Source organism: Panulirus ornatus, chromosome 16 (assembly GCF_036320965.1).
Source record: "Panulirus ornatus isolate Po-2019 chromosome 16, ASM3632096v1, whole genome shotgun sequence".
NCBI lineage: Eukaryota > Metazoa > Arthropoda > Malacostraca > Decapoda > Palinuridae > Panulirus > Panulirus ornatus.
Genome location: NC_092239.1, coordinates 30,138,480 through 30,160,066, shown reverse-complemented (window position 1 = coordinate 30,160,066; position 21,587 = coordinate 30,138,480). Strand labels below are relative to the sequence as shown.

The 21,587-nt window shown below is 41.3% G+C and overlaps 1 protein-coding gene across 12 annotated transcripts in view; it reads left to right on the top strand.

Moving 5' to 3' along the window:
• The window catches only part of Alas (5-aminolevulinate synthase), a 141,896-nt gene that overhangs the window by 90,615 nt on the left and 29,694 nt on the right, over positions 1-21,587 (top strand). For all 12 annotated transcript variants that reach the window (XM_071671429.1, XM_071671422.1, XM_071671428.1 and 9 more), the window contains 3 exons: positions 4,539-4,715; positions 4,887-5,108; positions 20,547-20,758. In XM_071671429.1, coding sequence (XP_071527530.1) covers positions 4,539-4,715; positions 4,887-5,108; positions 20,547-20,758 — 611 coding nt within the window. The remainder of the gene's footprint in view (positions 1-4,538; positions 4,716-4,886; positions 5,109-20,546; positions 20,759-21,587) is intronic.

Below are 21,587 nucleotides of genomic sequence, written 5' to 3'. Positions count from 1 at the left end.
CTCTATTTCTTGCACGCCTTTCACCCTCCTGCATGTTCAGGCCCCGATTACTCAAAATCTTTTTCACTCCATCTTTCCACCTCCAATTTGGTCTCCCACTTCTCGTTCCCTCCACCTCTGACACACATATACTCTTTGTCAATCTTTCCTCACTCATTCTCTCCAGGTGACCAAACCTTTTCAAAACACCCTCTTCTGCTCTCTCAACCACACTCTTTTTATTACCACACGTCTTTCTTACCCTTTCATTACTTACTCGATCAAACCACCTCACACCACATATTGTCCTCAAACATCTCATTTCCAGCACATCCACCCTCCTTCCACCTCCAATTTGGTCTCCCACTCCTCGTTCCCTCCACCTCTGACACATATATCCTCTTTGTCAATCTTTCCTCACTCATTCTCTCCATGTGACCAAACCATTCCAAAACACCCTCTTCTGCTCTCAACCACAATCTTTTTATTACCACACATCTCTTACCCTTTCATTACTTACTCGATCAAACCACCTCACACCACATATTGTCCTCAAACACTCATTTCCAACACATTCACCCTCCTCTGCACAACCCTATCTGTAGCCCATGCCTCACAACCATGTAACATTGTTGGAACCATTATTCCTTCAAACATACCTATTTTTGCTCTCCGTGATAACGTCCTCGCTTTCCGCACATTCTTCAACGCCCCTTCCCCCACCCTGTGACTCACTTCCGCTTACATGGGTCCATCCGCTGCCAAATCCACTCCCAGATATCTAAAACAATTCATTCCTCCAGTTTTTCTCCATTCAAACTCACCTCCCAATTTACTTGTCCCTCAACCCTACTGAACCTAATAACCTTGCTCATATTCACATTTACTCTCAGCTTTCTTCTTTCACACACTTTACCCAACTCAGTCACCAGCTTCTGCAGTTTCTTATCCGAAGCAACCACCAGCGCTGTATCATCAGCAAACAACAACTGACTCACTTCCCAAGCCCTGTTATCTACAACACACTGCATACTTGCCCCTCTCTCCAAAACTCTTGCATTCACCTCCCTAACAACCCCATCCATAAACAAATTAAACAACCATGGAGACTTCACGCATCCTTGCCACAAACCGACATTCACTGGGAACCAATCACTTTCCTCTCTTCCTACTCATACACATGCCTTACATCCTTGATAAAAACATTTCACTGCTTCTAGCAACTTACCTCCCACACCATATACTCTTAGTACTTTCCACAGAGCATCTGTATCAACTCTATCATATGCCTTCTCCAGATCCATAAATGCTACAGACAAAGCCATCTGTTTCTCTAAGTATTTCTCTGGCTTTCTAAGTATTTCTCACATACATTCTTCAAAGTGAACACCTGATCCACACATCCTCTACCACATATATGTATTTATATATATCTATTTTTCCACTACTTGTTATCACCTCCCCATTAGCCCCCTTCACTTATGTTCCCATTTGTTCCCTTGTCTTATGCACTTTATATACCTCCTTCCAAAACATTCGTTCACACTCAGTCTCTAGCTGTCATGCAATAATGCCCGAAACCACAGCTCCCTTTCCACATCCAGGCCCCACAGAACTTTCCATGGTTTACCCCAGATGCTTCACATGCCCTGCTTCGATCCATTGACAGCACGTCGACCCCGATATACCACATCGATCCAATTCACTCTATTCCTTGCCCGCCTTTCACCCTCCTGCATGTTCAGGCCCTGATCACTCAAAATCTTTTTCACTCCATCTTTCCACCTCCAATTTGGTCTCCCTCTTCTCCTCGTTCCCTCCACCTCCGACACATATATCCTCTTGGTCAATCTTTCCTCACTCATTCTCTCCATGTGACCAAACCATTTCAAAACACCCTCTTCTGCTCTCTCAACCACGCTCTTTTTATTTCCACACATCTCTCTTACCCTTACGTTACTTACTCGATCAAACCACCTCACACCACACATTGTCCTCAAACATCTCATTTCCAGCACATCCATCCTCCTGCGCACAACTCTATCCATAGTCCACGCCTCGCAACCATACAACATTGTTGGAACCACTATTCCTTCAAACATACCCATTTTTGCTTTCTGAGATAATGTTCTCGACTTCCACACATTCTTCAAGGCTCCCAGAATTTTCGCCCCCTCCCCCACCCTATGATCCACTTCCGCTTCCATGTTTCCATCCGCTGCCAGATCCACTCCCAGATATCTAAAACACTTCACTTCCTCCAGTTTTTCTCCATTCAAACTCACCTCCCAATTGACTTGACCCTCAACCCTACTGTACCTAATAACCTTGCTCTTATTCACATTTACTCTTAACTTTCTTCTTTCACACACTTTACCAAACTCAGTCACCAGCTTCTTCAGTTTCTCACATGAATCAGCCACCAGCGCTGTATCATCAGCGAACAACAACTGACTCACTTCCCAAGCTCTCTCATCCCCAACAGACTTCATCCTTGCCCCTCTTTCCAAAACTCTTGCATTCACCTCCCTAACAACCCCATCCATAAACAAATTAAACAACCATGGAGACATTACACACCCCTGCCGCAAACCTACATTCACTGAGAACCAATCACTTTCCTCTCTTCATACACGTACACATGCCTTACATCCTCGATAAAAACTTTTCACTGCTTCTAACAACTTGCCTCCCACACCATATATTCTTAATACCTTCCACAGAGCATCTCTATCAACTCCATCATATGCCTTCTCCAGATCCATAAATGCTACATACAAATCCATTTGCTTTTCTAAGTATTTCTCACATACATTCTTCAAAGCAAACACCTGATCCACACATCCTCTACCACTTCTGAAACCACACTGCTCTTCCCCAATCTGATGCTCTGTACATGCCTTCACCCTCTCAATCAATACCCTCCCATACAATTTGCCAGGAATACTCAACAAACTTATACCTCTGTAATTTGAGCACTCACTCTTATCCCCATAATAATAATAATAATAATAATAATAATAATAATAATAATAATAATAATAATAATGAAATGTATAGGTATGTATATGTGCATGTGTGGACGTGTATGTATATACATGTGTATGTGGGTGGGTTGGGTCATTCTTTTGTCTGTTTCCTTGCACTACTCTGCTAACGTGGGAGTCAGCGACAGAGTATAATAAAATATATGTGTGTGTGTGCATGTGTATATATGTTTATGCAAGTGGATGGGTCTTTCTTCATCTATTTCCTGGCACTAACATGGGACACAGTAATCAAGTGTAAAAAATGTATATGAATTTATATTTTACACATTAAGGAAGAAAGAACTTGATCTAGTTCTCAGACTCCTGATCACTTTTCCATGCAAAACATTGAATATGATGGGGATATGGTAAAAGAGTGAATGATCGTAAATTATATTTTGTTTGTATTACACAATTTTGTCCATAGATTCTTACCTAAGGGTTGAATTAACAACATATATAGTATTACTTGGTACATTTTTCATTATTTGCTTAATATTTTGAGTATAATTTTAAGTACTTAAGGCCTGTGGTCTCCAATCACCTATTTACATGGATACTAATGTCATGATACTGTGTGATTCAGTCTGTTACAAATTTCCTAAGTACCTGTCTTTCTTTTCATCACAGTATGTCTCTAGGAGTATTAAGAGAGTTAATCTAATTAAGAGGTTTACCTAATGTGAAAGAGAAAAATAGTGAGGGTGACATGAGTACAACCTTTAATTTTTAAGCCAGTTTGATGTCACCTTCAGACCATTCTTGAAAAGATGCAAGGATAGAACAAAGAGAGGCTGTAACATGAATTGAAGCAAAGAACTTGTTTAAAAAGAAGTGAAGAAGTACTTTTATTATGAGTTGTGGATAAATGGAATAACTGGATGCAGAAAATGTGAATGTGGACAGCATACACCTCCTTGCCCATACAAAACAAATACGGAATTACATAAATACATACATATTGCCCATTTCATGTGGGGTCAGTGTAACAGGATACTCACTCACTTCCTGCCCCAGGAGTCCATTCTATATTTGTGGGGCTTCTAAAGCACTCAGGTAGTTGGCCACGTTCACCAGTTGGAACCACAGGTCATAAAGTGTTGTGATGAGTGCATTTATGTGCTGAGACTGAAGGGCACTTGAGTAGTAAGAGGTTTTATTTTCTGTTTGGTAGGTGCATTGTGGATGTGAAGGGTCTTGGGTTATGTTTAAATGGTATTTGTTGTGTTGTACTGATGGATGATTTCCTGGAAGAGTTTGAGTTGTGTTCATTTAGGGAGTATTGTTTCTAATGGATGTATATTTGGTGTGTTGGATGTATTCATATAAATAGCTAAGTACCACAAATCAGTATGCAATAGTTTTTGGAACCACTGTAATTTTTTTTAACTTATGATTTGTAGATAAAAACAATGTTTATCGAATACATTATAACTGATTTACTTGTAACTTGTTGTACTTAAACCAAGAAGAGTTCATAATGCCAAATTTTTATCAATAAGTGTATGGATTTCCCACTTATCTTTACAGAGCTGAGTTTATTCCCATACAATGAATTTTTCCAAGAGCAAATTGCACAGAAGAAAGCAGACTATTCCTACCGTGTATTTAAGAAGGTTGCCCGCATGGCTGACCAATTTCCCAAAGCAAAGGAGTATTCATGGGGAGAAAAGGAGATAACTGTATGGTGTTCCAATGATTATTTGGGTAAGACAGAATTAACGTTTAGAACTGTAACAAATCACATAACTTATCTGCTATGATAGGGTTTGAATCTTTGCCAGCTAAGACTCAGAACATCAAAAATTTTGTTTATATCATTCTCCTCTCCTTTATATCATTCTCCTCTCAAACAGTATGTTGGTATATTATTCACAGGGATGTCTCGACACGAAGATGTAAGGGCGGCAGTCCGAGCATCCTTAGAAAAGCATGGTGCAGGAGCAGGAGGGACAAGGAATATATCTGGCAACACTGTGTTACATGAAACTTTAGAGGCCAAATTAGCATCTATTCATCAAAAGCATGCAGCCTTACTATTCACCTCCTGTTATGTTGCAAATGACTCCACACTGTATACTTTAGCCAAGGCTTTACCAGGTAATGAACTGATATACATTTTTTTGTAATTGTGTTGCATGTATATGAGAGGTTTTAGCAATTTCAAATATTTGAGGTAGTTATGTTGGAGAGGAAAAAATCAGATCACAGTATATTTCAAATGACTTACCAGAGGGTTTAGGTGGTTGAGGATTGAAACTCAGATGATAAGGGGAAAAAATGACTAATATGCCTCATGACAGGAATTCAATCTGGTTCACTATATTTGGCTCTTGGGTATATGCTAATGTTAAGAATTGTAAGAGTATAAGATGTATGTAAGAGATGAGTTGTCCCCTATTTCGTATGAAAGCAATAGTGATGTATCTGTTAATGACAGATTTTTGTATCTGGTCAGTTACTTGATGATATGGAGAAGATTAATAACTTAACTATAAAGGAAATCCTGAGCAGGTTAGTGTGCTTTTCATATGAAGAGAGGAAGAGAGGAATTTTGATATGGCTTGGCAAATGAAATGAGATCAGTAGATAAATTTGAAAATTAAATCAGTGTTATTATCATTATCACTGTTATTTATATTCATATATTATACTTTCTCGCTGTCTCCCGCATTAGTGAGGTATCACAAGGGAACAGATGAAAGAATGGCCCAACCTACCCGCATACACATGTATATACATACACATCCACACATGCACATATACATACCTATACATCTCAACGTTTACATATATATACAAACACAGACATGTACATATATACACATGTACATAATTCATACTGTCTGCGTTTATTCACATCGCCACCCTGCCACACATGAAATGACAACCCCCTCTCCCCGCATGTGCGCGAGGTAGTGCTAGGAAGAGACAACAAAGGCCACATTCGTTCACACTCAGTTGCTAGCTGTCATGTATAATGCACCAAAATCACAGCTCCCTTTCCACATCCAGGCCCCACAACATTTTCGATGGTTTACCCCCAGATGCTTCACATGCCCTGGTTCAATCCATTGACAGCAGGTCAACCCCGGTATACCACGTCGTTCCAATTCACTCTATTCCTTGCACGCTTTTCTCCCTCCTGCACGTTCAGGCCCCAATCACTCACAATCTTGTTCACTCCATCTTTCCACCTCCAATTCGTTCTCCCTCTTCTCCTCGTTCCCTCCACCTCTGACACATATATCCTCTTTGTCAATCTTTCCTCGCTCATTCTCTCCATGTGACCAAACCATTTCAAAACACCCTCTTATGTTCTTTCAACCACACTCTTTTTATTACCACATGTCTCTCTTACCCTTTCATTACTTACTCGATCAAACCACCTCACACCACATATTGTCCTCAAACATCTCATTTCCAGCACAACTACCCTCCTGCGCACAACTCTATCTATAGCCCAAGCCTCGCAACCATATAACATTTTTGGAACCACTATTCCTTCAAACATACCCATTTTTGCATTCCAAGATAATGCTTCTCGACTTCCACACATTCTTCAACAATCCCAGAACTTTTGCCCCCTCCCCAACCCTATGATTCTCTTCCGCTTCCATGGTTCCATCCGCTGCCAAATCCACTCCCAGATATCTGAAACACTTCACTTCCTCCAGTTTTTCTCCATTCAAACTTACCTCCCAATCGACTTGTCCATCAACCCTACTGTATCTAATAACCTTGCTCTTATTCACATTTACTCTCAGCTTTCTTCTTTCACACACTTTACCAAACTCACTCACCAGTTTCTACAGTTTCTCACCCGAATCAGCCACCAGTGCACAACAACTGACTCATTTCCCAAGCTCTGACATCCACAACAGACTGCATACTTGCCCCTCTTTCCAAAACTCTTGCATTCAACTTTCTAACAACCACATCCATAAACAAATTATACAACCATGGAAACATCACGCACCCCTGCAGCAAACCTACATTCACCGAGAACTAGTCACTTTCCTCTTTTCCTACTCGTAAACATGCCTTACATCCTTGATAAAAACTTTTCACTGCTTCTAACAACTTGCCTCAGACACCATATATTCTTAATACCTTCCACAGAGCATCTCTTTCAACTCTTATCATATGCCTTCTCCAGATCCATAAATGCTACATACAAATCCATTTGCTTTTCTAAGTATTTCTCACATACATTCTTCAAAGCAAACACCTGATCCACACATCCTCTACCACTTCTGAAACCACACTGCTCTTCCCCAATCTGATGCTCTGTACATGCCTTCACCCTTTCAGTCAATACCCTCCCATATAATTTCCCAGGAATACTCAACAAACTTATACCTCTGTAATTTGAGCACTCACTTTTATTCCCTTTGTCTTTGCACAGTGACACTATGCAAGCATTCCGCTAATCCTCAGGCACCCCACTATGAGTCATACATGCATGAAATAACCTTACCAACCAGTCAACAATACAGTCACCCCCTTTTTTAATAAATTCCACTGCACAATACCATCCAAACCCGCTGCCTTGCTGGCTTTCATCTTCCGCAAAGCTTTTACTACCTCTTCTCTGTTTACCAAATCATTCTTCCTAACCCTCTCACTTTGCACACCACCTCGACCAAAACACCCTATATCTGCTACTGTATCATCAAACATATTCAACAAACCTTCAAAATACTCGCTCCATCTCCTTCTCACATCACCACTACTTGTTATCACCTCCTCATTAGCTGCCTTCACTATGTTCCCATTTGTTCCCTTGTCTTATGCACTTTATTTACCTCCTTTCAAAACATCTTTTTATTCTCCCTAAAATTTAATGATACTCTCTCACCCCAACTCTCATTTGCCCTCTTTTTCACCTCTTGTACCTTTCTTGTGACTTCCTGCCTTTTTCTTTTATACGTCTCCCAGTCATTTGCATTATTATTCTTACTTCTTCATCCCACCACTCACTACCCTTTCTAATCTGCCCACCTCCCATGCTTCTCATGCCCCAAGCATCTTTTGCGCAGGCCATCACTGCTTCCCTAAATACATCCCATTCCTCCCCCACTTCCCTTATGTCCTTTGTTCTCACCTTTTTCCATTCTGTACTCAGTCTTTCCTGGTACTTCCTCACACAAGTCTCCTTCCCAAGCTCACTTACTTTCACCACTCTCTTCACCCCAACATTCTCTCTTCTTTTCTGAAAACCTCTACATATCTTCACCTTCGCCTCCACAAGATAATGATTAGACATCCCTCCAGTTGCACCTCTCAGCATATTAACATCCAAAACTCTCTTTCACGCGCTTATCAATTAACATATAATCTAATAACGCTCTCTGGCCATCTCTCCTACTACATACATATACTTATGTATACCTCTCTTTTTAAACCATGTATTCCCAATCACCAGTCCTTTTTCAGCACACAAATCTACAAGCTCTTCACCATTTCCATTTACAACACTGAACACCCCATGTACACCTATTATTCCCTCACCTGCCACATTACTCACCTTTGCATTCAAATCACCCATCACTATAACCTGGTCTCGTGCATCAAAACTACTAACACACTCACTCAGCTGCTCCCAAAACACTTGCATCTCATGATCTTTCTTCTCATGCCCAGGTGCATATGCACCAATAATCACCCATCTCTCTCCATCCACTTTCAGTTTTACCCATATCAATCTAGAGTTTACTTTCTTACACTCTGTCACATACTCCCACCACTCTTAGTTCAGGAGTAGTGCCACTCCTTCCCTTGCTCTTGTCCTCTCACTAACCCCTACCTTTACTCCCAAGACATTCCCAAACCACTCTTCCCATTTACCCTTGAGCTTCGTTTCACTCAGAGCCAAAATATCCAGGTTCCTTTCCTCAAAAATAGTGCCTATCTCCTTTTTTCTCATCTTGGTTACATCCACACACATTTAGATTCCCCAATATGAGCCTTCGAGGAGGATGAGCACTCCCCGTGTGACTCCTTCTTCTGTTTCCCCTTTTAGAAAGTTATGTATTATTATTATTATTATTATTATTATTATTATTATTATTATCCCTGGGGATAGGGGATTAAGAATACTTCCCACGTATTCCCTGCGTGTCGTAGAAGGCGACTAAAAGGGGAGGGAGCGGGGGGCTGGAAATCCTCCCCTCTCGTTTTTTTTTTTTTAATTTTCCAAAAGAAGGAACAGAGGGGGCCAGGTGAGGATATTCCAAAAAGGCCCAGTCCTCTGTTCTTAACGCTACCTCGCTAATGCGGGAAATGGCGAATAGTTTGAAAGAAAAAGAAAGATTATTATTATTATTATTATTATTATTATTATTATTATTATTATTATTGATAATTATTATTCGTAGTAGTAGTAATGGTATAAGGTAAGAGTAAAAGCAGAGTATTGCCAGGAAACAGTCCAAAAAGAGGTTATGGGAAGAAGGATAGGATTAGTTAGAGGAGCATTGGGGGTTAAAAAATGTTAAAGTTATCCAAGGTAGAGTTAAAGGAGAATTGGGCACCAAACACAGTTGCTTTGTGTACGGGAGAGATAGGTATAGTACCATCAAAACAGAAGAGTGAAGGAAAGGTAGAGTGACAGAAGTTGTTAGCGATGCCCTTAGCTACTAAAGACCAAAAAGACTTATCAGTGGATGAAGAGGAGAGGTTATCGCATTTCTTTTGAATAAAGAAAAGCTTTGCCTCATGGATAATATACTTGCAAGGATTTTGGGCAATGATAAATGCAGAATGGGAGTCAGAGGAAGAAGAGGTTTTCCAAGCTTTGTTGAGGTGCCATTATTTATGCTTAGAAAGGGGATGCTGTAGGGGGAGGTGCCATTAAAACAGATAGATTTATGAGACTGATCAGATAAACCAATTAAAGGTGAGATTGTGTAGTTACAGCAGGATGGATTAGAGTTGAAAAACTTATCCAGAATATTAAGAGAGTGGTCACAGCAGTCAGGAATCTGGGTGAAAGATAATTTGCTCTAGATCATTGGGAATGGAGAATGTAAGGGCTTCAATCCCCTACCATCCATATAGGAGGAATTCAGCCATTCCCTGTGGTGTACACTTAAATTCCTATAGTAGAGATCTTGGCTTGCAGGTGAGAGGATGCCATGGTCTCATGGCATGAATTTAGATAGTCAAAGAAATACATAAAATTTATATTATTAGAACAATAGATGAAACAGAGGAAAAGTGTGGTAGTCAGTAGACAGAACTTGAGCCACATAACATCAAAGTGTGGGGACACAAGAACCTCAAGGTGTGCAACAGGTGTGTTGATTTTGGAATGAGCACAAACATCACCCTTGAGCTGAAATTGTGAGTGGAGATTATATTGGATATGAAAAAGGGGCTAGTGTATGCAAGGGAGGGGATGAGTGGAGATTCTTTTGTCGTGGCCACCCCTCGATGGGAGTTCTTAGAGGGATCGGGTGTCAGAGATGTAGGGAACATCATTAGACAGCTGGGTCTCATAGAGAAGTCTCATATTAGGAGAGGTACTTGACAGAAGAGGTAGAGGATGTGTGGATCAGGTGTTTGCTTTGAAGAATGTATGTGAGAAATACTAAGAAAAACAGATGGATTTGTATGTAGCATTTACGGATCTGTAGAGGGCATATGATAGGGTTGATAGAGATGCTTTGTGGAAGGTTTTAAGAGTTTATGGTGCAGGAGTTAAGTTACTGGAAGCAGTGAAAAGTTTTTCCCAAGGATGTAAGGCATGTGTATGAGTAGGAAGAGAGGAAAGTGATTGGTTTCCAGTGAATGTCAGTCTGCGGCAGGGGTGCATGATGTCTCCTTGGGTATTTGATTTGTTTATGGATGGGGTGGTTAGGGAGGTGAATGCAAGAGTTTTGCAGAGAGGGCCAAGTATGCAGTCTGTTGTGGATGAGAGGGCTTGGGATGTGAGTCAGTTGTTGTTCGCTGATGATACAGCTCTGCTGGCTGATTTGGGTGAGAAACTGCAGAGGTTGGTGACTGAGTGGTAAAGTGTGTGAGAGGAGAAACTTGAGAGTAAATGTGAATAAGAGCAAAGTTATTAGATTCAGTAGGGTGGAGGGACAAGTTAACTGGAAAGTAAGTTTGAATGGAGAAAAACAGGAGGAAGTGAAGTGTTTTAGATATCTGGGATTGGACTTAGCAGCAGATAGAACCATGGAAGTGGAAGTGAGTCACAGGGTGGGGGAGGGGGCGAAGATTCTTAGAGTGTTGAAGAATGTGTGGTAGGCGAGAACATTATCTCAGAGAGCAAAAATTGCTATGTTTGAAGGAATAGTGGTTCTAACAATGTTATATGGCTGTGAGGCATGGGGTATAGATAGGGTTGTGCTGAGGAGGGTGGATGCGTTGGAAACGAAATGATTGAGTACGCAATGTAAAGGTAAGAGAGATGTGTGCTAACAAAAGGAGTGTGGTTGAAAAAGCAGAAGAGGGTGTGTTGAAATGGTTTGGTCACATGAAGAGAATGAGTGAGGAAAGATTGACAGAGAGGACATATGTTTCAGAGGTGGAGGGAAGAAAGAGAAGCAGGAGACCAAATTCGAGGTGGAAGGATGGAGTGAAAAAGATTTTGAGCAATTGGAGCCTGAACATACAGGAGGACGAAAGGAGTGCAAGGAATAGAGTGAACTGGAACGATGTGGTATACGAGGGACGACATGCTGTCAATGGATTGAACCAGGGCATGTGAAGCGTCTGGGGTAAACCACGGAAAGTTTTGTGGGGCGTGGATGTGGAAAGGGAACTGTGGTTTCGGTGCATTACACATGACAGCTAGAGACTGAGTGTGAATGAATGTTACTTGTCTTTTCCTGGCACTACCTCACTGGAGGGGGAGTTTGCTATTTTCCTGTGTGGTGGGGTGGAGATGGGAATGGATGAAAACAGCAAGTATATGTACATGTATATATATGTATCCGCAGCGGATGAAACCATGGAAGCAGAAATGAGTCACAGGGTGAGGCAGGGGGCGAAGGTTTTGGGAGCGTTGAAGAATGTATGCAAGATGAGAATGTTATCTCGGAGAGCAAAAATGGGTATGTTTGAAGGAATAGTGGTTTCAATAATGTTATAAGGTTGCGAGGCATGGGCTATAGGTAGGGTTGTGCGGAGGAGGAGGGTGGACGTGTTGGAAATGAGATGTTTGAGGACAATATGTAGTGTTAGGTGGTTTGATCAAGTAATGAAAGGGTAATTGAGATGTGTGGTAATAAAGAGTGCGGTTGAGAGAGCAGATGAGGGCGTATTGAAATGGTTTGGTTGCATGGAGAGAATGGGTGAGGAAAGATTGACAAAGAGGATATGTGTCAGAGGCGGAGGGAACAAGGAGAAGTGGCAGACCAAACTGGATGTGGTAGGATGGAGTGAAAAAGATTTTCAGCTTGGCTTGAACATACAGGAGGGTGAAAGGCGTGCAAGGAATAGAGTGAATTGGAATGATGTGGTATACTGGGCTCGATGTGCTGTCATTGGATTGAACCAGGGCATGTGAAACATCTTGGGTAAACCATGGAAAGTTTTGTGGGGCCTGGATGTGGAAAGGGAGCTGAGGTTTCGGTGCATTACACATGACAGATAGAGACTGAGTGTAAACGAATGTGGCCTTTGTTGTCTTTTCCTAGCGCTACCATGCGCGAGCATGGGAGGAGGGGGTGTCATTTCATGTGTGGCTGGGTGGTGATGGGAATGGATGAAGGCAGCAAGTATGAATGTATACATGTTTATGTATGTATATGTCTGTGTATGTATATGTAGAAATGTATAGGTATGTATAAATGCATGTAAGTATATACATGTGTATGTGGGTGGGTTGGGCCATTCATTCATCTGTTTCCTTGCGCTACCTCGCTAACGTGGGAGACAGCAACAAAGTATAATAATAAAGATAGTGTATATGTATATGTCTGTGTATGTATATGTATATGTTTATGGATGGGGTTGTTAGGGAGGTAAATGCAAGAGTTTTGGAAAGAGGGGCAAGTATGAAGTCTGTTGGGGATGAGAGAGCTTGGGAAGTGAGTCAGTTGTTGTTTGCTGATGATACAGCGCTGGTGGCTGATTCATGTGAGAAACTGCAGAAGCTGGTGACTGAGTTTGGTAAAGTGTGTGAAAGAAGAAAGTTAAGAGTAAATGTGAATAAGAGCAAGGTTATTAGGTACAGTAGGGTTGAGGGTCAAGTCAATTGGGAGGTGAGTTTGAATGGAGAAAAACTGGAGGAAGTGAAGTGTTTTAGATATCTGGGAGTGGATCTGGCAGCGGATGGAAACATGGAAGCGGAAGTGGATCATAGGGTGGGGGAGGGGGCGAAAATTTTGGGAGCCTTGAAGAATGTGTGGAAGTCGAGAACATTATCTCGGAAAGCAAAAATGGGTATGTTTGAAGGAATAGTGGTTCCAACAATGTTGTATGGTTGTGAGGCGTGGGCTATGGATAGAGTTGTGCGCAGGAGGATGGATGTGCTGGAAATGAGATGTTTGAGGACAATGTGTGGTGTGAGGTGGTTTGATCGAGTAAGTAACGTAAGGGTAAGAGAGATGTGTGGAAATAAAAAGAGCGTGGTTGAGAGAGCAGAAGAGGGTGTTTTGAAATGGTTTGGGCACATGGAGAGAATGAGTGAGGAAAGATTGACCAAGAGGATATATGTGTCGGAGGTGGAGGGAACGAGGAGAAGAGGGAGACCAAATTGGAGGTGGAAAGATGGAGTGAAAAAGATTTTGTGTGATCGGGGCCTGAACATACAGGAGGGTGAAAGGAGGGCAAGGAATAGAGTGAATTGGAGCGATGTGGTATACCAGGGTTGACGTGCTGTCAGTGGATTGAATCAAGGCATGTGAAGCGTCTGGGGTAAACCATGGAAAGCTGTGTAGGTATGTATATTTTCCGTGTGTGGACGTATGTATATACATGTGTATGGGGGTGGGTTGGGCCATTTCTTTCGTCTTGTTTCCTTGCGCTACCTCGCAAACGCGGGAAACAGCGACAAAGCAAAAAAAAAAAAAAAAAAAAAGTATATGTATGTATACTTTGAAAATTTCTTCGTCAATTTCTTTGTGGAACCTCGGTGATGCGGGAAACAGTGATTAAGTAGAATAATTAAAAAATAACATATGTCAGAAGTGGAGAGTACATGGAGAAAGGTGAAACCAAACTGGAGTTGTAAGGATGAAGTGAATAATATTTTGAGCAATCAGGGCTTGAGTATGTATGAGACAGAGTGAACTGAACGATGTGGTATACAGGGGTTATCATGCCATCAATGGTCTGAACCAAAGCATGTGAAATATATGGGGTAAACCATGAAAAGGTATGTAGGATCTGGTTGTGGATAGGGAGCTGTGGTTTTGCTGCATTACATATAGATAGCTAAAGAATGGACGTGAGCTGATGTAGCCTTTCTTCATCCGTTCCCGACACTTCCTTATTAATGCATGAAACACCAATTAAGTAAGAAAAAATTATACTAAAAGGTGGTAGGCTGTTGACAGCAGCTGCCCGGAGTGATAATGCTATCCAGACAGAGGAGCATTAAAGTGATGCCTATAACCAGCCATCTTCTTACAAGCACCATACACTTTATTCAAACCTCATATATTTTCTTCACATAAGTACTCTTGTCATGTCCTGTCTGATCAATCATTTTAAAATTCAATCATGTTAAGAGTCCAACAAGTCTATGGCCCCTAGTCCCTGGCATTTTGGGATGCTAAGAATCTCGATTTCTGCCTGACTTTACTACCAATGAAAGGGAGGACCCCTCCCATGATCTCTCCCTCTATGATAAACCTTCATCTTTTTCTGTTTACTATATCAATATTCCAAGTTTTCTAGAAACCTCTCTTCTGTTTAATGTTATCTGTCAAGTACCTCTCCTAATATGTGACTTCTCTATGAGACCCAGCTGTCTAATGATGTTCTCTACATCTCTAACACCCGATCCCTCTAAGAACTCCCATCAAGGTGTAGCCACGACAAAAGAATCTCCACTCATCCCCTCCCTTGCATACACTAGCCCCTTTTCATATCCAATATAATCTCCACTCACAATTTCAGCTCAAGAGTGATGTTTGTGCTCATTCCAAAATCAACACACCTGTTGCACACCGTGAGGTCCTTGAGTCCCCACACTTTGATGCTATGTGGCTCAAGTTCTGTCTACTGACTACCACACTTTTCCTCTGTTTCATCTATTGTTCTCCTAATAATATAAATTTTATGTATTTCTTTGACTATCTAAATTCATGCCATGAGACCATGGCATCCTCTCACCTGCAAGCCAAGATCTCTACTATAGGAATTTAAGTGTACACCACAGGGGATGGCTGAATTCCTCCTATACGGATGGTAGGGGATTGAAGCCCTTACATTCTCCATTCTTAATGATCTGGAACAAATTATCTTTTGCCCAGATTCCTGACTGCTGTAACCACTCTCTTAATATTCTGGATAAGTTTTTCAACTCTAATCCATCCTGCTGTAACTACACAATCTCACCTTTAATTGGTTTATCTGATCAGTCTCATAAATCTATCTGTTTTAATGGCACCTCCCCCTACAGCATCCCCTTTCTAAGCATAAATAATGGCACCTCAACAAAGCTTGGAAAACCTCTTCTTCCTCTGACACCCATTCTGCATTTATCATTGCCCAAAATCCTTGCAAGTATATTATCCATGAGGCAAAGCTTTTCTTTATTCAAAAGAAATGTGATAACCTCTCCTCTTCATCCACTGATAAGTCTTTTTGGTCTTTAGTAGCTCCAAGGGCATCGCTAACAACTTCTGTCACTCTACCTTTCCTTCACTCTTGTTTTGATGGTACTATACCTATCTCTCCCGTACACAAAGCAATTGTGTTTGGTGCCCAATTCTCCTTTAACTCTACCTTGGATAACTTTAACATTCTTTAACCCCCAATGCTTCTCTAACTAATCCTATCCTTCTTCCCATAATCTCTTTTTGGACTGTTTCCTGGCAATACTCTGCTTTTACTCTTACCTTATACCCTTACCTTATACCATTACTACTACTACGAATAATAATTATTATCAATAATGATACTAACAATACATAATTTTCTAAAAGAGGAAACAGAAGAAGGAGTCATGCAGGGAGTGCTCATCCTCCTCGAAGGCTCAGATTGGGGTGTCTAAATGCGTGTGAATGTAACCAAGATGAGAAAAAAGGAGAGATAGGTACTATTTTTGAGGAAAGGAACCTGGATGTTTTGGCTCTGAGTGAAACGAAGCTCAAGGGTAAAAGGGAAGAGTGGTTTGGGAATGTCTTGGGAGTAAAGGTAGGGGTTAGTGAGAGGACAAGAGCAAGGGAAGGAGTGGCACTACTCCTGAAACGGGAGTGGTAGGAGTATGTGATAGAGTGTAAGAAAGTAAACTCTAGATTGATATGGGTAAAACTGAAAGTGGATGGAGAGAGATGGGTGATTATTGGTGCATATGCACCTGGGCATGAGAAGAAAGATCATGAGATGCAAGTGTTTTGGGAGCAGCTGAGTGAGTGTGTTAGTAGTTTTGACGCTCGAGACCGGGTTATAGTGATGGGTGATTTGAATGCAAAGGTGAGTAATGTGGCAGGTGAGGAAATAATAGGTGTATGTGGGGTGTTCAGTGTTGTAAATGGAAATGGTGAAGAGCTTGTAGATTTGTGTGCTGAAAAAGGAATGGTGACTGGGAATACCTGGTTTAAAAAGAGATATACATAAGTATATGTATATCCCTGGGGATAGGGGATTAAGAATACTTCCCACGTATTCCCTGCGTGTCGTAGAAGGCGACTAAAAGGGGAGGGAGCGGGGGCTGGAAATCCTCCCCTCTCGTTTTTTTTTTTTTTTAATTTTCCAAAAGAAGGAACAGAGGGGGCCAGGTGAGGATATTCCAAAAAAGGCCCAGTCCTCTGTTCTTAGCGCTACCTCACTAACGCGGGAAATGGCAAGTAGTTTAAAAAAAGAAAAGAAAAAAACATAAGTATATGTATGTAAGTAGGAGAGATGGCCAGAGAGCATTATTGGATTATATGTTAATTGATAAGCGTGCAAAAGAGACTTTTGGATGTCAATGTGCTGAGAAGTGCAATTAGAGGGATGTCTGATCATTATCTTGTGGAGGCAAAGGTGAAGATTTGTAGAGGTTTTCAGAAAAGAAGAAAGAATGTTAGGGTAAAGAGAGTAGTGAAAGTAAGTGAGCTTGGGAAGGAGACTTGTGTGAGGAAGTACCAGGAAAGACTGAGTACAGAATGGAAAAAGGTGAGAACAAAGGACGTAACGGAAGTGGGGGAGGAATGGGATGTATTTAGGGAAGCAGTGATGGCCTGTGCAAAAGATGCTTGGGGCATGAGAAGTGTGGGAGGTGGGCAGATTAGAAAGGGTAGTGAGTGGTGGGATGAAGAAGTAAGAGTATTAGTGAAAGAGAAGAGAGAGGCATTTGGACGATTTTTGCAGGGAAAAAAGGCAAATGACTGGGAGATGTATACAAGAAAGAGGCAGGAAGTCAAAAGAAAGGTGCAAGAGGTGAAAAAGAGGACAAATGAGAGTTGGGGTGAGAGAGTATCATTAAATTTTAGGGAGAATAAAAAGGTGTTTTGAAAGGAGGTAAATAAAGTGCATAAGATAAGGGAACAAATGGGAACATCAGTGAAGGGGGCTAATGAGGAGGTGATAACAAGTAGTGGTGATGTGAGAAGGAGATGGAGTGAGTATTTTGAAGGTTTGTTGAGTGTGTTTGATGATAAGAGTGGCAGATGTAGGGTGTTTTGGTCAAGGTGGTGTGCAAAGTGAGAGGTTTAGGAAGGATGATTTGGTAAAAAGAGAAGAGGTAGTAAAAGTTTTGCGGAAGATGAAAGCCGGCAAGGCAGCGGGTTTGGATGGTATTGTGCAGTGGAATTTATTAAAAAAGGGGCTGACTGTGTTGTTGACTGGTTGGTAAGGTTATTTAATGTATGTATGACTCATGGTGGGGTGCCTGAGGATTGGTGGAATGCTTGCATAGTGTCATTCTTCAAAGACAAAGGGGATAAAAGTGAGTGCTCAAATTGCAGAGGTATAAGTTTGTTGAGTATTCCTGGGAAATTATATGGGAGGGTATTGATTGAGAGGGTGAAGGCATGTACAGAGCATCAGATTGGGGAAGAGCAGTGTGGTTTCAGAAGTGGTAGAGGATGTGTGGATCAGGTGTTTGCTTTGAAGAATGTATGTGAGAAATACTGAGAAAAGCAAATGGATTTGTATGTAGCATTTATGGATCTGGAGAAGGCATATGATAAGAGTTGATAGAGATGCTCTGTGGAAGGTACTAAGAGTATATGGTGTGGGAGGCAAGGTGTTAGAAGCAGTGAAAAGTTTTTATTGAGAATGTAAGGCATGTGTACGTTTAGGAAGAGAGGAAAGTGATTAGTTCTCAGTGAATGTTGGTTTGCTGCAGGGGTGCGTGATGTCTCCATGGTTGTTTAATTTGTTTATCGATGTGGTTGTTAGGGAGGTGAATGCAAGAGTTTTGGAAGAGGGGCAAGTATGCAGTCTGTTGTGGATGAGAGAGCTTGGGAAATGAGTCAGTTGTTGTGCGCTGCTGGCTGATTCATGTGAGAAACTGTAGAAACTGGTGAGTGAGTTTGGTAAAGTGTGTGAAAGAAGAAAGCTGAAAGTAAATGTGAATAAGAGCAAGGTTATTAGATACAGTAGGATTGAGGGACAAGTCAATTGGGAGGTAAGTTTGAATGGAGAAAAACTGGAGGAAGTGAAGTGTTTTAGATATTTGGGAGTTAATAAGAGCAAGGAATGTTGGTTTGCTGCAGGGGTGCGTGATGTCTCCATGGTTGTTTAATTTGTTTATCGATGTGGTTGTTAAGGAGGTGAATGCAAGAGTTTTGGAAGAGGGGCAAGTATGCAGTCTGTTGTGGATGAGAGAGCTTGGGAAATGAGTCAGTTGTTGTGCGCTGCTGGCTGATTCATGTGAGAAACTGTAGAAACTGGTGAGTGAGTTTGGTAAAGTGTGTGAAAGAAGAAAGCTGAAAGTAAATGTGAATAAGAGCAAGGTTATTAGATACAGTAGGATTGAGGGACAAGTCAATTGGGAGGTAAGTTTGAATGGAGAAAAACTGGAGGAAGTGAAGTGTTTTAGATATCTGGGAGTGGATTTGGCAGCGGATGGAACCATGGAAGCAGAAGTGAATCATAGGGTGGGGGAGGGGGCAAAATTTCTGGGATTGTTGAAGAATGTGTGGAATTCGAGAAACGTTATCATGGAATGCAAAAATGGGTATGTTTGAAGGAATAGTGGTTCCAAAAATGTTATATGGTTACGTGATGTGGGCTATAGATAAAGTTGTGCGGAGGAGGGAGGAGGGTGGATGTGCTGGAAATGAGATGTTTGAGGACAAAATGTGGTGTGAGGTGGTTTGATCGAGTAAGTAATGTAAGGGTAAGAGAGATGTGTGGAAATAAAAAGAGTGTGGTTGAGAGAGCAGAAGGTGTTTTGAAATGGTTTGCTCACATGGAGAGAATGAGTGAGGAAAGATTGACCAAGAGGATATATGTGTCAGAGGTGGAGGGAACGAGGAGAAGTGGGAGACCAAATTGGAGGTGGAAAGATGGAGTGAAAAAGATTTTGAGTGATCAGGGCCTGAACATGCAGGAGGGTGAAAGGCATACAAGGAATAGAAAGAATTGGAATGATGTGGTATGCCGTGGTCGACGTGCTGTCAATGGAAAGAACCAGGGCATGTGAAGTGTCTAGGTTAAACCATGGAAAGTTGTGTGGGGCCTGGATGTGGAAAGGGAGCTGTGGTTTCAGTGCATTATTACGTGAAGGCTAGAGACTGAGTGTGAACGAATGTGGCCTTTGTTGTCTTTTCCTAGCGCTACCTCGCACACATGAGGGGGGAGAGTTGTTATTCCATGTGTAGCGAGGTGACGATGGGAATAAATAAAGGCAGGCAGTATGAATTATGTACATGTATATATATGTATATGTCTGTGTGTGTATATATATGTACACATTGAGATGTATAGGTATGTATATTTGCGTGTGTGGACATGTATGTATATACATGTGTATGTGGGTGGGTTGGGCCATTCTTTCGTCTGTTTCCTTGCACTACCTCGCTAATGCGGGAGACAGCGACAAAGCAAAATAAAATAAATAAATATAATATGTGTATGTGGGTGGGTTGGGCCAATCTTTCCTCTGTTTCTTTGTGCGACCTTGCTAATGCGGGAGACGTCGATTAAGTATAATAAAAAGATATGTGTATATAGAATTGTCCTCTTCATCATTTCTTCTTTTTGCTTACGTTTGCCATATTTCGTGTCCTTAGTGATTATTCATTTTTTCACTATTTTTGTTGTAATGACCATTGTTATGATATGGAGTATTGTTTCTGAAATCACAAGATAACAGATATATAGATTCTCTCTCCTCTAAGCCCATAGTTTGTCAAAAGAGCTATTTTACTGTCTGTTCAGTTGTCCAGTCATTATTTAATCACTGTTTGTAATTTTTTCCAGGTTGTCACATATTCTCAGATGAAGGAAATCATGCCTCAATGATTCAAGGAATCCGCAACTCGGGCGTTCCAAAGCACATTTTCCGGCATAATGATCCTAAACACCTTGAGAAATTGCTCAGTTCGGTTGATGTTTCAACACCAAAGATTGTGGCTTTTGAAACTGTTCATTCTATGACCGGAGCTGTGTGCCCCCTGAATGAATTGTGTGATGTGAGTCATATATTTTGATAACTGATTTTTTAATTTGTCAAGTAGAAAGTGGATGAAATTTCTCTTTGAAAAACTTTTTCTTTCTTTTATAATTGATGGCCCTTTCCTTCTTTTCTTTCATTTATACATGATAGCCCTTTCCTGAGTTAATGCCAGGAACAGACCAAGAAAGGCTGCATCTGCTCACTTCTGTTCTCTGTCATTTGTATTGCACTGAAAGCACCGACCTTTCCTTGGTTTGCTCTGGATGCTTCATGTGCTTTGGTTCAATCTGTTGACAGCACATTGACCCCTGTATACCACATCATTCCAGTTCACTTTACCCATTGTAGGCCTTTAACCCCCCTGCATGTTCAGGCTGCGATCATTTAAAATCTTGTCACTCTATCCTGTCATTTCCAATTTGGTCTCCCCATTCTCCTTGTTCCCCACACTTCTGATACACATATCCTCTTTGTTTACCTTTCCTTACTAATTCTCTCTATGTGTGCAAACCCTTTCAGCACACTTTCTTCAGCTCTCTGTTTTTTATTTCCACGTCTCTCTCTTACCCTTTCATTACTTATTTGATCAAACCACTTCACACTGCATATTGTCCTCAAACGTTTCATTTCTAACACACCCAATCTCTTTCGCACAGTCTTATCTATAGCTCAAGCCTCACATCCGTATAATAATGTTGGGACCACTGTCTCTTCAAGTATAGCCATTTTCCCCCTCCCAGATAACATTCTCACTTTCCACACATTCTTTAGAGCTCCCTGAATCTTCACATCCTCACCCACTTGACTTATTTCAGCTTCCATGGTTCAGTTTGCTGCCATGTCCT